Genomic DNA, 16034 nt, shown 5'->3' on the forward strand with positions numbered 1-16034 from the left:
GCAACTATACCCCTGGACAACTGTTTCCAGCCACAGCTGGCCACAGTGATAATAACAGCTATTATGGGATATGTGTTTATTTGATGTGCTGAAACAGAAGTAAAAATAATTTTAGAGTCTCCCTTTCCCAGCCCTGACGATCACACTGAGGTTTTAGTGAATGACAAAGAATTTGGCACTGGTCCCAACTTCTCTAAACTCTTAGAATTTCCCGAGTGATGTCATTGATAATTTATGCTAATAAGATGTCTCAGGACAGACTGATCAGGATGGCAAGAGCCACCCTATGATTAGAATGTTGGAGTTCTGAGGCTCATAGTATCATCCAGGCCCCCGTGAAGCAAGGAGTGCTACAGCTAGTCACAGCCAACAAGCAACTTCAGCATGCCTCTGTGATAAGTCTGTACTCAGAAGCATGGGTGAGCCTCCCTGGATAACATTTCTTTGTATGGTCTTGCATCTATGTGCTGGGAGGATGGTGGATCTTGACTCCACCTAGAGAGGACATGCAAGTTCAAATCTGGGGACCGTCATTCAATCCCTCCTGATGTGTCTTGTCTTCTGGCTGGTCTTAATTTTTATCTTTCCCTTTCTCCTCTCTAAAAAAAATTGTAATATTATATTAATTATAAAATATGATAAATATATTTTCATATACATTATATATTCATATATGTATATTCATATATATGAAACTTGCATCAGTTACTTTTCTTATCTCTGTGACAAAATTCCTGCCAAAACCTCGCTGTTGTACAAGGCACCACTTATTATGGAGGGGAAGACAAGGCAGAAGCATGTAGTCAACTGGGACTCCTTGTATCTGGAAGCAGAGAGCAAACCGGAAGTGGGGCAGGCCTGCAACCAGTGTCCTGCTTTGCCCAGTGAGTCTCCATCTCCTAGACTTAAAGATTTCACAACTTTCCAAAGACTCACCACCAGGTCGGAGCCAAGGGGTCAAACACATGGGCAGGGAATGGAGGGGTGCAGGGAGTTCCGGGGGTGGGGGATGGGGGATGGGGGATGGGGGATGGGGGATGGGGTGGAGGGCTTTTACATTTAGCCTGCATCACAGCTGGAATGTAAACACAATGCTTTTCTGAATTATGTGTCACTAACAATGTTTCAAACTGAAGATATAGTGAGAATCCTTGAGTATGTAGCCAGTGGGGGATAAAGTAATGCGGCCTTTGTCCTATCTCAGCAGAATCTGCAAGGCTCTAACTTTCAGCCTGTTAGTAGAAGAGAGAAAAAGGGACTCTTTAAAAAGTGATTATAGTATTTATTACTAAGTTGTAAAAAATTCCCTATGAAAGCTGCCCAAGAAAAAAGGGGAAATGGAATGAATGAAAAAGAGAGATAAGGAAAAATTCTTCTCCTCTTTGACTAAGAAATGTTCTGTCCAAAAAAGTTTTCCTCAGCTCAGCTGTGAGTTCCTCAGCTCTTTTCCTCAGCACTTATACATCTTTCGGAATACATGATCACATGGTGAAAGTTCACCACAAGTCCATACACAAAACGCAAATCATAAATCGAATAAGAAGTTTGCAAGAGTGAATGTTTACGTGCATATCCATCAGGAGTAATTATCTGACTAAACATCCATCACCTGTCACAGCTCCACAGGTTCACTGAGAGTTAAAAACCATAACTAAGTTATTAGTAAAGTTTTGTATAGATAAACTCAGTCAAGATTTTATCTTCTACCCAAGCACCTATAATAAATCACTAGTTCCCTTTTTATGACCTTTGGTTAATGGATTTACAACCTCTTGGAATGTACTCTGAGCTTAGTCTGGTTTCTATCTAGATGCAATTTACTGGTGACACAATGGGAGACTGGCAGAGTTTTCACTGCAGTTTTAACTATCAGAAGAGACCTAATAGCAGCCCCACTCTAAAAGAGCTTAATAAATACTGGTATAATTGTAGGAATTCCTATAGGATCATCATAAATAATAAATAAGAAGTCATCTATTTGTTTATAGAGCATCACTACAAGACAGTACATCTTCGTAGATCTGCAGAGATCTGCTCAAAGGAGTGGGCTAATTGTGATTGTCCTATATGTTTAATAATAGCAGGAAAAGGAGGTTAACAGCAGGAATCTTTCCTAAAATGATTTTCTCCTGGGCCTTGCATACTGTAGTTCAGTTGTAGATTTTAACCGTAATGGTAGAAGATCACTGCAGTTATTAGCTTGTTCTCTGATGGCTCCTGACAAAAAAATTGCTAAGTTATGAACCCTAATCAGTTGTAGATGACAGAACCTAAATCCAGCTTGGTGAAGGTACTTTCCTCCTGCCACAAGGTGAGGCAGCTGCAGAACCCAGAGAGTCTGCCTGCTGACTCACTGTAGCATCCCTTGTAACAGCAGCACGGGTGGGTCATGCTAGGCTAGTCTCCATCGGGTCAAACTGTCATAACCCCAGTGTCCATTTCCTACTGTCCTTTCCAGTGCTACTGCCCTGTATAAGGGCTTGCTGACCCTTGTTTGGATTATTGGAGGCTTCCATTTTGCCTTTAGCAAGTCCCCTATATCACCATTTGACCCAATCATGGCAGGAAGGTCACTCCACCAACACATGAGCTCATGGAAACAATCCCATGAGAAATTTTTGATGACTTTCTAGTGCCTGGTTTGAGTAAGTTTTTAGGACACAACCCTTTAGTGTAGAATTCACGGGGTGGCAATGCGTTCTTCATTCTAGGCCAGACTTCCGAAGCTCTGAGGCTCCCTGTATGCCTGTGCCTCCATGTCTCTGCAAGTGTGTCTTTGTGGAGTTGATTCATTCCAAAGCCATCCCACCACAAAGCTTTCCTGGCACTCCGAATTAGCGCCTTCTCACTGTGTGGTTCTTACATGTGTAAGATCCATCACATTCAGTCCTCGCTCTTTAGTCTTTCAATGCCCAGAGCTGTGTTCTATAGGAACAGATGGTGAATGCTCAGTGAATTGTTTTAGAAGGAATGGGTTACTTCCACCAGAGGCCCTGCCTCAGTGTGCAACTCATGTACCACCTAACAACTTTTCAGTCAGTGACGGAACATTGGCATGTATACTCATAGCCGCATATGGTTACATCACTTGGTATTCTCTGCGGTTATGAGGACATTGATAGTGCATTGTGGACATGTTTGTAGAGATGCTGCTGGGGAGGAGTCTAGGTCGATGTTGTATACTTGTGTCTTCATTTTCTATGAAAGAAACAAAATAAACACAAAAGAGGCTTACATAATGAAGATAGGAAGAAAGTAGTTTACAGCTGTATAAAATAAATGTTTATCAAGCAAAAGTACAAAACTGAAAGATTACAAGGTAAAAATGTATACAATCAGAAGTGGAGAGATGGTCATCAGTTAAGAGCACTGGCTGCTCTTTCAGAGGATCCAGGTTTGATTCCAAGCATTCACATTGTGGCAAACAACTATCTGAACTCCTATTCCAGGTCTTCTATTGGCCTCTGAGAGTACCACATGCACACGACACAAAAATGTATATGGAAGCAAAAATGCCTGTACACATAAAATAAAAATAGACCTCAAAAAATAAAATTACAGTAAGCCAATGTCAAATAGGTTTTGATGTAACATTTATTTTTTCTTTCTTTCTTTCATTCATTCATTCATTCATTCATTCATTCATCTATAAATGCAGTAGTCTGCATTTCTGTCCCAGGCTTCATACTAACCCATTGTCTCAGCCAGAGCAGCTTCCAACCTTTTCATCCTTTATTTCCATTTTCTTGCTGTACTTCAGGTAGGCAATGCTTACCACTAGGCTATAATTGCCTCAAGCATTCGGTCCCAGACCATGCTCTTCCAGTTGTAGTCTAGGAGCAGTAAGATATCCCAGAGAACCCAAGTGCATAGTGACCTCTGCCAGCCAAGCCTGTGTAACTCCAACCTGATGGTCACATACTGATAGACTCGCCTAGGGATTCAGTTCTCAGGATGCAGCCCACTGACAGATGGGTCACGGCAGAACTATTAGTTTAAAGACCGTAGTGGTTGATCTTGGTTGTTAACCTGATTAAAGACTCCCAGTAAATCACATGCTCTGCGTGTGCTGTGAAGCTGTCTCTACAACCAAATCTCATGTCAGTCTTCAAACTGATAGGCAAGACCTATCCAGAATTAAGGGCAGTTGGAATTTCAGAACCAAAAGAGGAAGAGGGGGGCATCCAAAGTTGATGGCATGCAGGGATCTGTTTGAGTGGTTTGGTGTTTGCTGCTGCTGTCATCGCCAGATATTGGACTTCAGTTGACATGAACTTGTATTAGTGACTCTTCAGGTCATTCCTGACCTTATGCCTTGGGCTAAGACTACATCATTGTTCTCTCTTATTCTGAGACTTCCAACTTCTTGCCTTAAGAAGCTATCGGTTTCTGCAGATCTCTAGTCTTCAGAAGGGCATTATGTGTCTATAAAGCCTTTAATGATGTGATGTGATCTGGTCAAACCTTCTTACAGTACTACACACAAGCACATGCACACACACACATACACACACACACACACACACAAACACTCACACACACACACACACACACACACACACACACACACACACACACCTACTGATTCTATTCCTCTGGAACCCTGACTAATAAGTGCATTTCTTTAGTTTTGCTTCTGTACTAGAACCCCCCCCCCACCTTGGAAATCTCATATGTAGAGCTGAGAACTCCACAACCAGATATAAGCAGAATCTAACTGGTGAAGTGAGGAGACGGTGTAATTCATCAGGAAAGGCGTGGATTCCCTTCCTCACTGCAATTGCTATATAAATATTTGAGAGACTCCTCTAAAATTTCCCCCTGATGCTTATCCATTCATGTAACTTCTTATTAGACAACAGGGCTTACAAATACACTATCTACTCACATAGAACAAGATAGCACAGCCAGTCACAATGACCTTCCCTTTATTGCAATTAACAGTATATTGGGGAATTTTTTGTGTGCTATGTTTTGGATTTTTGAAATCATAGAGAAATAAGATAAAAAATTCACACAAAAACTGACATAAAATTTCTTTTGCTTTTTATCTGATTTCAAGTTTTACATACAACACATATTGATTAAAATTTTTACAAATTCCTGGCAAATGTCAGAATTTGTGTTTTGATACAAGAGCAGACCAAGAGTATTAGAAATTACTAGGGATATTATCATTTTAAAAAATTGACCTTGGATGAAGACTAAAATGCACAGACATTTAGGAGCGGATTGGGACGGTATCCAGGACACTGTCTTCACCTCAGCTACTGAAGGCACTTGCATCTTCCTCCAACACATGACGAAATGCAACTATAGTGTGTGATCTGCATGCCGGCTGCTAACCCATTGGGTACTACTGCTGCAAAGTCAGCTTAAGTTTAAAAAGTCTCTCATACATTTTCTTTGTGTCTTAGGATGTATGTGGAGTGGGAGGTAGAGGATGAACGAGGGCTACGTGAGGAGAGCAACGTACTCAACATTTTGGTGCTTAAAGTTTTTAAAACAGAGGTCTGGGGAGATGGCTCTGTGGATAAATCATTTGCTGCATAAGTGTGATGACTCCAGTTCAGATCCGCAGAACTCATGTAAATGCCCTCTGGGTGTGGTAATTCCAGGGCAAACAGAGGAATCCCCTGAGCAAGGTGCTAGCCAGACTAGTCCTACTGGCTAATGTTGGCTTCAACTGAGAGATCCTGACTCCGAATAAGATGAAGAGTGATGGAGGGAGACTCTTGTTACCAACCACATGCTCTCCCCACATGCATATGCACAACATGTTCACACACACATAAGTAAACATGCATACACACTCATAAACATGAGTAAAAAGAAAACGCTCGTGTACACACTTTTATGGTGAAAGCATTTTTAGGTTGGAATTTCCCTATACTCTAACCTTGGCAAAGGTGGAATACTTAATATCACGCATTGCTTTTCACACTATTGCCCTGGACAGATCAGGATGGAGATCTGCAGAACAAGCTCTGCTTACTTGCACCTAAGAAGTTGCTACCGTGTTCCTTTGGATGGGTTGTTTCCTGAAACCTGAAGAAACAATACTTCTTAGACAGTTACACTGTAGGGCTGTGTTCTGCAGGAGCCTGTCACTAAGTTCTTCCCAAGTGCTCAAGAGGGCATGGCTCAGAGACTAAGCATGCATTTTGCATTTGTTGTTGACAACTGTGGGCTTCACATTGCCCTCCCTTCCTAACCCCTGCTAAATGGGGCTTGTAATCCCCTTCCCACCCACTCTCTTACTCCCCAGGGCAAGAATGTTGACTCCTGTTCTCTGTCACCTGTCAGAATCCATCCTCCTGTCACTGGCTTATATGGACAAGTCAGTCCAGGGTCATGTGACCTTGGGTTGCTAAAAACAGCTCCATCACCCATTCTGAGCCAGGCCTGGAACATGTCCTCCACAGAGAGGGACGTAAAGGACACTTGATCATTACAGTCCTTGGAATTACTTCCAGGAAACACTTCCAGAAGCCGTTCGGGAGCACCCTTCCCCTGGCGGCACACCCAGGGACGGCTAGGAAATGAGCACTTCTCTGAATTACAAGTCTTTCTCCAAAGAGCAGCAGACCATGGATAACTTAGAAAAGCAACTGATCTGTCCCATCTGCCTAGAGATGTTCACCAAGCCCGTGGTCATTCTCCCGTGCCAGCATAACCTGTGCAGGAAGTGCGCCAGTGACATCTTCCAGGTAGGTTTGTTTGGGATTTGGAAGCTATAGAGTGTCCAGATCAAAGCCAGTTAGTTCCCTTAGGGAGCTGTCTGAGGCTGTAGTCAGTGTATTTGAATCATTTCCCCAGGTTTGGTCATCAACCTGCGTCCCACAGATCCTGTTATATTTTAATTCTAAGAACCATATTTGACTGTAGTTAAACAAAACTGATTCACTGAATCTGTTTAAGAATTGAAAATGAGTTTCTGCTCACGTCAGCATTGGTGCTTCTGGTTGAAACTCTGGGTTAGGAAATACAGGGGGAAAATACCCCTTGCTGGCCAGGATGAACTGCATAAGGCTGTGGACCAAGGAGGGCCCTGTGTCTCAGGACCTCGTACAGTAAGCCCTGAGGAGTCGGTATTGTGTGTAGGGCCAGAGAGTGAAAATAAGTCTCCAAAAAGCTTTCTGTGGGATTACTCAGTTCCTTTTTCTTGCTTGGCAAGAACAGGCCTCTAACCCGTACTTACCCACAAGAGGAGGCACCACCGTGGCGTCGGGGGGCCGCTTCCGCTGCCCCTCTTGCAGACATGAAGTGGTGTTAGACAGGCATGGGGTCTATGGACTACAGAGGAACCTGCTTGTCGAGAACATCATTGATATCTACAAGCAGGAATCCACCAGGTAAGAGCTGCTCCGAGGGTGAGTCTCAGTGGGCTGATGCACTGCGTGTTTGTTATGGGTCTTGTGTTAACTGTTCACTAAAAGGCTTTTCCACCTCACTCCTTCTCAGTGAGACAGAGTTGCGTGTGGAGGGAAGAAAGGAGCCGATGCGCATGCATCTGTGCCATTAAAAAGAGTCATGTTGGCAGAGGTGGGATCTACCCCACATCCTTGGATTACATTCATTATTGACTTTAGCGTTTCTTGTAGGCTGTGCCCAACTCATTATTAAAGGGGCTGCTTGTCCCCTCCTCTCTCTTTTGGTCTCTTGCTCCTGTTTTCCTGCTTTCTTACCCTTTCCCCACTCTGTCCTTTCTCCCCCCATTCCCCTCCCCCATCTCTCTCCATGTGCTCCTGGTCAGCCCCATTCTTCCTCATCTTCTTCTCTCTCTCTCCCCCTCCACCCCCCCTCTCTCTCTCTGTCTCTCTCTCTCTGTCTGTCTGTCTGTCTCTCTGTTTCTGTCTCTGTCTCCGTCTCTGTCTCTGTCTCTCTCTCTCCCTCCCCCACCCCCTCAACTACCCTTCCCATGCAGTAAATAAACTATATTATACTGTCATGAAGCTGGTACCTCAGAGGGCAGGGATGCCTCATCATGGACCTGCAGGAGCATCGTCTTCCCCACAACATACCGTGCCTCCACCAAACATATCTCTATCTTCTTTTTCTTTTTTATAAAACACAACAATAGGCAAGTTGATATATGGACAGTTCATAAACTCCAGATCCTTTGATATAGAGAAACTCTGGAACAAAAATGTATATAAGTTAAGAAACACTTTTCAAAAATATCCCAGTTCCTCATTGTCTTGCCTTAAAGTAGTCTAAAGAACAGTCATATTTATACTTTTAAAACACTCTGACCTCATCATCTGTCAAATATTGGCGTTTTGGAACATTCAAGGCAAGATATACTGCTGGTCTTTAGAAACGTCATTTACAAAAATGGGAAGGGAAATCAGGCTTCCCCCTGCTACTAAATACTCTTAGTAGCACCCACTTGCTGATTGGTTGGTGTGTCACAGGAATCCATTCATTAGAACACGTAAAAAGGTTTCTTATTTATCATACCACATAAGCTTTCCATTCCTAGAGAGGAGTTTCTTCCTAAAAGGCATGGTGTGAAGACCCTATCTCTATTCTGCATACGTCATTTGAGTCTAAAACCTTGGTAGCCATATGGAAATTGTGTAGAACTAGACCTGTTGTGATCCTTATTACAAGAGGTCTGTGCTTACAGAACACCTGCAGAGCTATAAACGCCCTGTGCTCTTTGCAGGAAAGTTGTTCAATTAATATAACATGTAATTATTGTGACTATTATGGCCATTAGTTTCTGCTCAAGATTCAGAACTAAATTAGATAGCAGCAGGCTATAGATGGAACTGAGGAAGAATTGTTGACGACACACCGCAGACACCTGTTCCCCTTGCTTCCTAATCTCTCCACTAGGAGGAAAGTGTTACCGTGTTACAGATCAGATTGCACTCCATTTTGTTGTGTTTAACAGTTATCCCAATGGATTCATTTACAAATCATTCCCACACCAAAGGCTCAGGGAACATTGCAGAAGAAGGGGTGGAAAGATCCTAAGAGACATCAGATCAGGGAGTTTGCTGTGAGACTGTGTTTCCTATTAATGTCAGAAGCTACACCTCTTACTGCCCCCACAGCATGACTGCTTAAACACGAGCGGAACAAGGAAAACTACAATAGCCATACCAAAGTGGATGGGGAGAGACCACAAGGTTTCAGCACACAAAGAACTACAGGCAGCTAAGGAGTGTGGAGAGCAGGGAAAGGCACACCAACAGGTTATCCAACACCAAACAGACATACCTGAAAACATAATGAGAGTAAAATTGTATAGACTGAGCAGGTCTTATTTAGAAATGTGTACAGGTATAGATATACGTATGTGATATCAATGTAAAAGGAGCCCATGAGTTTGAAGGAGCAAGAGGCATAGATGGGAGGGTTTGGAGGGAGGAAAGAGAAGGGGTAGATGATGTGTCCTTAAGAGATTACAACTAGTAAGCAACCAATTATTAAAAGGCATTTCTGTGACAATGGTTTCAGTGTCAGATCCAGTGCCTTTTACAGAGCAGGGGCTCCACAATGTTAGCTCTGTAACAATATCACAGAGGCTCCACAGTGTTAGCAGCGTGGACAAGCACACCACAGTTTGCTGTGTTTTGTTTATTACAATGATTTTTCTGTCTCTCCACTCACCTGGTGAGAACTTCATACATGAACATGATAGCATTTTGAAATCTAGAAGACAGGAAATGTTAAAATGTGTGTTAATAGGGGTTGGGGATTTAGCTCAGTGGTAGAGCGCTTGCCTAGCAAGCACAAGGCTCTGGGTTCGGTCCCCAGCTCCGGAAAAAAAAAAAGACTTAATTCATCAAAATGTGTGTTAATAAAACTAAAACTACTTTACAAATGAAGTCAGCCTGATGCTCCTTTAAGGGCTGAGGAACAAATTGTAGAAAAACAGGGAGCCAAATCCCTACCACTAAACCAAAAGCCGACTGAAACAGGTATACTTTTGTGATTACAAAATTCTTGCATTGTTTATTAAACTCAAGTTGATTTTGGAGTTGTCTAAAAGGGGCTTAATAACATAAAACTAGCTGTTCCTAGAGTTAGGAAGTCATGACAGACCCGAACCCAAAGCCTTGAGATATGTTAGGTGATCTTAAGAGTAACTCAAAAAAAAAAAAAAAAAAAAAAAGAGAGTAACTCTGGGTATACAGAATTAACTAACCCTAGGCATAGACTTTAGCACTGTCAACAGAAAGGGGAAATGCTGCCATGATGGGCTTTTGAAGTATCATCCAACTCTGGCCTCATACAGGACAGCTGGACTCTTGACAAATCCTGGCCTTATGTAGTGTATTTAGTGCATTCTGTATGGTGGCGCACTATCCACGGTTTGGGCTGGGCAAGAGAAGGTACTAATTTGGTTAATATTATTATTTAACATAGTGATTAATTTGCTAATACAATAAACAAAATGACTGTGTTGTGTGTCACACTCTGTTTAGAAGCTTTACCTGTGAATCTGGTGTGATTCTTTGATTTTCCCAAAGAATCTCTGAGGTGGGTTCTATTATCATCCTACTAAATTGTGTGTGTGTGTGTGTGTGTGTGTGTGTGTGTGTGTGTGTGTGATGCATGCATGACTGCATGTTCACGTGTGGGCAGGTGTTTGGGCATGTATATGTGGAGACCAGTGGTGGGTCAGATGTCTCTGTTGCCACCCACCCTCCCCTTTATCTTTTAAGTCAGGGTCTGTCACTTAAACGGGCACAACTGGCTAGCAAGCTCTAGGGACTCTCCTGCGCCTCAGCAGGTTAGAGTCACAGGCACAAGCAACCACACTGTTTTCTGTCCTTTCTAAAGGACGCTTAGAACTAAATTCAGGTCCTAACACTTGGATGGCAAGCACTTTACTGATCAAGACATTTCCCCAGCCCATTCAAAAGCTCAAATGGGAATGAAATTTTTAAATATTTTAATTTTAAAAGAGTCTTAAACAAGACTTCAAGGCCTTTAGTGAGAACGGTTGTTCCCATCATTCTCTCTCACACTTTTTAAAAATTTTATTTATTTTTTGCGTATTCACTTTACATCTTGATCTCTGCCCCCTCAAGTCACCCCCTTCCACAGTCCTTTCCTCATCCTCACCTCCCCCTCTCTCTGAGCAGGTGGGGACTCCATGGGTATCCCCCCAACCCTGGTACTTCAAGTCTATGTGAGGCTCAGCATAACCTCCCCCACTAAGGCCAGAAAAGGCAGCCCAGCTAGAAGAACACATCCCACATATAGGCAACAGCTTTTGGGATAGCCTCTGCTCTAGTTGTTCTGGACCCACTTGAAGGCCAAGCTGCACATCTGTTACATGTGTGTGGGACCTCTCACACTGTTAGCTCTCACTTCCCAAATGCAATAATTTAATTGTCTTGGCTGTATCCTGCTGTTTATCACCAATGAGAGTTGTGCTATTGGTTTGTCTTTTTGTAACAAAACAGAAAATGTTTCGACTTATTCATTTCATATGTATGAATATTTTGCCTGAATGCATGTATGTATACCATGTACGTACCAGATGCCTGTAAAGGTCAAAAGAGAGTGGCAGATTCCCTAGAACTGGAGTTATGCTTGGTGATGAGCTTACCACATGGGCTGGAAACCAAACTTCGGTCCTCGGCCAGAGCAATATGTGCTTTTAACCACAGAGCCAACTCTCCCACCCCATGCGTATCTTACTGTTATGTTTCTATTTGCTGTTTTGTTTTTCTGTGTTCGCCATTGACTATCAGCTTTCTGCTGCAGAGAGAGCACTTTCAGTGCTGGGCCCTACTCTGATGGAGAATTGTTTTTATTTACTCCCGTTTCAACCCATGTCTTCCCTTTTGGCTTACAGTGTGCTTTTATGAAGTACAATTCCATATGGAATCTCTTAAAATGTCCTCCGAGTTAAATGTCCTGCCCTCACACCCACACCCTCACAATATTCCATAGAGGGTCTGCTCAAGATTCTGGCTGCCATTCTTGAAATTTCCCAGGACTCCCAGCTTCTTGTAGGTGTCTGTCTAGTGGGCAACCAGCAGAAATTGTCTAGACGTTCCCAGTTTTCAGCATTTGGTAGACGCCATCTTACCTTATGTTTGTTTGTTTTTTTAATGTGTTTTTATTCCCCCCTCCTCTTTAGGGAGGTTTCCACAGGAAACACAAATAATTGCCTCTGCTCATTCGGCCACATTTAGTTAGAAGACCCTCAGTCTGTTTTCTAGATGAGAGAAACTGATGTCAAAGGTTTAGTCCTGTGTTTCAGGCCACGCATTAACACATGCAGAAATTGAGCTGGAATTAAACTTTCAGCTCACTTTAACTACAACAGCATTAACTGAACTCCCTCACCAGGACTTCCTGATCACTCTTCAGTATAAGCTATGCTAACCCTAGAGACTTAGGAGACCAGAGAGAGCAATTTATAGGTTTCCACAGTATTGAACAGTGAGAGGCACTTCCAACATTCAGCCCTGAGCCTGGAACTATGACTGTGTGCTCAGCTACTCTAATAGACAGTGTTTACATCTTTAATTCTCTATGCCAAACTTATTTCAGCTCTGTTGTTTGGTTTAAGTTCTACACAGGATTTTCTTATGTACTTATTTAGAAGAGATTGCTCCTAAACAAAGCAAAAACAAAAAGTCCAACCAAACCAACAGCAAAACTACTAATGAATAAGGGAATCGATTGTCGATGTATTATGAAAAAAGAGTAAATTAAATCATAAACAAAAATAAAATATAAGTCTGTCTCTTTCCACATGCTCAATATGTGTGTGTGTGTGTGTGTGTGTGTGTGTGTGTGTGTGTGTTTCCTGCATTCCATCTCTGTAACACTGTCTCAGCTCATTTCTGCTGACATCATAACAGCACAAGGACATTAACAATATGTGCTAAACTGGACCTGCCTAGGAAAGAAAAGGGCCTTCGAATGCCTGTGCTGTGGTTTTCCAGCAAATGTGCTCCAGAGTCCAGCAAAGCCCAAGTTAGCATGATGTACAGAGGGCTTTGACCAGGCAGAGGTCGGCTTGTGGGTCCTAGTCTCCAGATGATCTCAAAGCCTCAACCAATTCCCGTCTCCTCTCAATGTTTCAGCAGGGCTCCTGTGAGGCTCTGCTCTAGGCACAGGCTATACAGAAAATAAGAAGATTGCCTCAAATTCCAGGTCAGACCTGAGCAGGGAAACAGTCTTTCCATGCATGGCCTTGCTTCATTGCTTGAGTCCCGGATACATGGGCGAATCCAGAGGCCATAGATTTCATGAATGTATGTAGTTATGGGGCCAGATAAAAATTCCTCTTGCAAAATCTTGGACCTAGAACCTCATGAAGCTTCCTTAGCAGACCTAGATATTTCCCAGCCTTTATTGATACCAATGTCAAATACTACCCAGTACAGTAGCGATAAATCAAAATGTCCTCTACCTTCTGAGACTGGGACTGCAGCTACATGATCAATCCCACACACCAACACCAGGGAGTTCAAACACTTGGATTCATGACTCACAGTAGACAGTATGTTTGTATGTTTTACATTGTAATACATCTACACATTTACATTGTACACATCTGAATGATATAGAATATATATATATATATGTTTTGATGTACATATGTATTATGCAGTGTGCATATGTAATCCACACACATACTTGACACAAAACTTTCACATGTCAGTACTTTTAATCCTCACTAAAAGTAACTCACAGTTCAGTGTTCTATTCTATTATGACTTTAGTAATCCTGTCCATTAACTGTTAAATTGATTTCTCATCCATGAATCCTATTGTTTTTAAGAAACATATTTCAACAGCAACTGAAAAGAAGTAGTGGCTGCAGTGGGATGCTTCTACATAGCTACATTGGGAATATAAGGAAACTTTTGAATTTGGATTTATTTTCAATTTCTAACAATCTGAGTCTTAACTTTTAAAAAATACAGGTATTTATTTATGATGTGTGTGTGTGTGTGTGTGTGTGTGTGTGTGTGTGTGTGTGTGTGTGTAGTTGATACTTATAGAGAGGACAACTTATAAGAATCAGTTCTTTCCTTCTACCATGTAGGTCAGGCTTGGTAGCAAGTGCCCTTCCTTACCCACCAAGCCATCTTGCTCAGTCTTTATATGGGATACATCAAATATTAAGGGTTTTATGTAAAGAGGTAACACCCACAGCTACCTAGTCCTGTGTCTCCTTGGCCCCTTAATTCTCAGACTTGTAGGTGGGAAATATTTCTGGGGCTAGAGGCTGGAGGGGCAGCACTGAGCAATTCCACTAGCCTAAAATGGAGATGCAGCTTATCAGTAGCTTCCTCTTCTTCATGAGAAACCTATAAGCTCATCTGTGGGCACAGAGCTGGAGGAGTTCCAAATGGCTGGCCAGAGACCAGTGTTGAACTTTCAGGAATTCCACGAGGTCGTTTTTAAATCTTGAACTGAAGCAAACACAGTTTAAAATTTAAATGCTAATTGAAGAATGTTATACATCAGTGTCTCTGGTCCCAAGTGCTCAAGCAGATGGAGATTTGTCAGCACCTCCCACCCAACTGAACGTGAAAGGGCTTTGGGAGTCTTCAGGATAGGGTTGGAAGGTCAGGGACCAATAAGGTTTGCAAAGCTTGCCACCCCTCTGCTCTGCCCTGGTGGATGTTGGTAGTTATTTATCTCCTTCCCTCTTCCCAGGCCAGAAAAAAAGTTGGACCAGCCCATGTGTGAGGAGCATGAAGAGGAACGCATCAACATCTACTGTCTGAACTGTGAAGTGCCCACCTGCTCCCTGTGCAAGGTTTTTGGCGCTCATAAGGACTGCCAGGTGGCTCCCCTGACCCATGTGTTCCAGAGGCAGAAGGTAGGAAGTTCAATTCCTCTCCTCAACCCCTTCTAAGCATTAGTGAGTTAGCTTCATGTGACCAAAGAGGGGAGCACGACAAAGGGGAGGAGGGCTGTAGAAGGCCTCACAGGAAGTAGAAGACCCAAAGGAAGTAGAAGGTCCCAGAGGAAGTGGAAGGCCACACAGGAAGTGGAAGGCCACACAGGAAGTGGAAGGCCACACAGGAAGTGGAAGGCCTTACCGGAAGTAGTCTCAAATTCCATTCCCTTCAAAGTTACAGAGTTGCCCAGAGAGATGGCCAGAGAAAAAAAGAGAAAAAAGTGCAGAAGGACTCTGTGACCTTTGGAGGTAGCTAAAGATACATAGCATTAGGAGGTTGATCAAATGCCAGCTGATAAAGATGACTCGGAGTTAAAACTACAGATAAGAATGAGATGGTCTTCACTCTCTCTTTCCAGTCCTAGAATTATTTTTATTGTTCATCTATAAACTGTCCTCTTGCCTTCCTCAAAGCCTTTTCTCACCAACTCCTTGTATGACCCATAGTCATGGCACACAGCTACAAAACAACTTAAAGTCTGTGCCTCCTGCTGGCCTTCAAAGCACTCTCTGAATGTAGTATATGTCTCTCACTTTCACTCCAACTCAATATAGTCTTTATAGCATCTCATCAGCTCTGCACCATGTAGCAGGAGCCTGGAATTTATGTTTCTATGCAAGTAAAGGTGTGTGTATGTCAGTAGATCAGTCATATTTCAGTTTCTTTGACTTAGAATCATTGATTTCAATTTTATATCAGAGACCGGAGTTGAAATCAATCTGAAAGGCAAACTCTGTGGTACCTGCTACGACCAGTAACAATGACTTGCATTTGTTGCTGTTATTTATTTTCAACTTAATTTTTATTTTCTTTGCTCGGACCCCTTAGCTGCAAGGCCTAGCATAGTAGAACTGTATGGTATCTGCTTTTGACTACTTCTCTCAGAGGCCTGGAAGTCCATGGGATGGTCAGAGGGATGGGAAGTAGGACTCCCAGCTGTTTCTTCTTTGGTCAGAGTAGCTTCTTATTTACTAATAGGTTTCCATGTTACCTTTCACATGTAGAGAAGACTGTAGGTTTTAAATGCCTTATGCCCAGGTTTATTAGACCTCTCCTTTCAAATGTGGGAAAATTCAGGTTTATATTGGTTATATATCTTTCTCAATAACCTTGAGAAGTTTAGGTCAGATTAGG

General features: G+C 42.6%; 1 protein-coding gene across 3 annotated transcripts in view; it reads left to right on the forward strand.

Annotated features, from left to right (window-relative positions):
* Nucleotides 1-6394: 6394 nt before the first annotated feature.
* Nucleotides 6395-16034, forward strand: part of Trim55 (tripartite motif-containing 55) — a 41942-nt gene continuing 32302 nt past the window's right edge. For 2 of the 3 annotated variants that reach the window (XM_006232181.4, XM_006232182.4), the window contains exons 1-3: nt 6395-6710; nt 7183-7355; nt 14653-14818. In XM_006232181.4, coding sequence (XP_006232243.1) covers nt 6543-6710; nt 7183-7355; nt 14653-14818 — 507 coding nt within the window. In that variant the 5' untranslated portion in view covers nt 6395-6542. The remainder of the gene's footprint in view (nt 6711-7182; nt 7356-14652; nt 14819-16034) is intronic. The other variant, NM_001012218.1, reaches the window with a different exon arrangement.

The sequence above is a fragment of the Rattus norvegicus genome, chromosome 2 (assembly GCF_036323735.1).
Source record: "Rattus norvegicus strain BN/NHsdMcwi chromosome 2, GRCr8, whole genome shotgun sequence".
Classification (NCBI taxonomy): domain Eukaryota; kingdom Metazoa; phylum Chordata; class Mammalia; order Rodentia; family Muridae; genus Rattus; species Rattus norvegicus.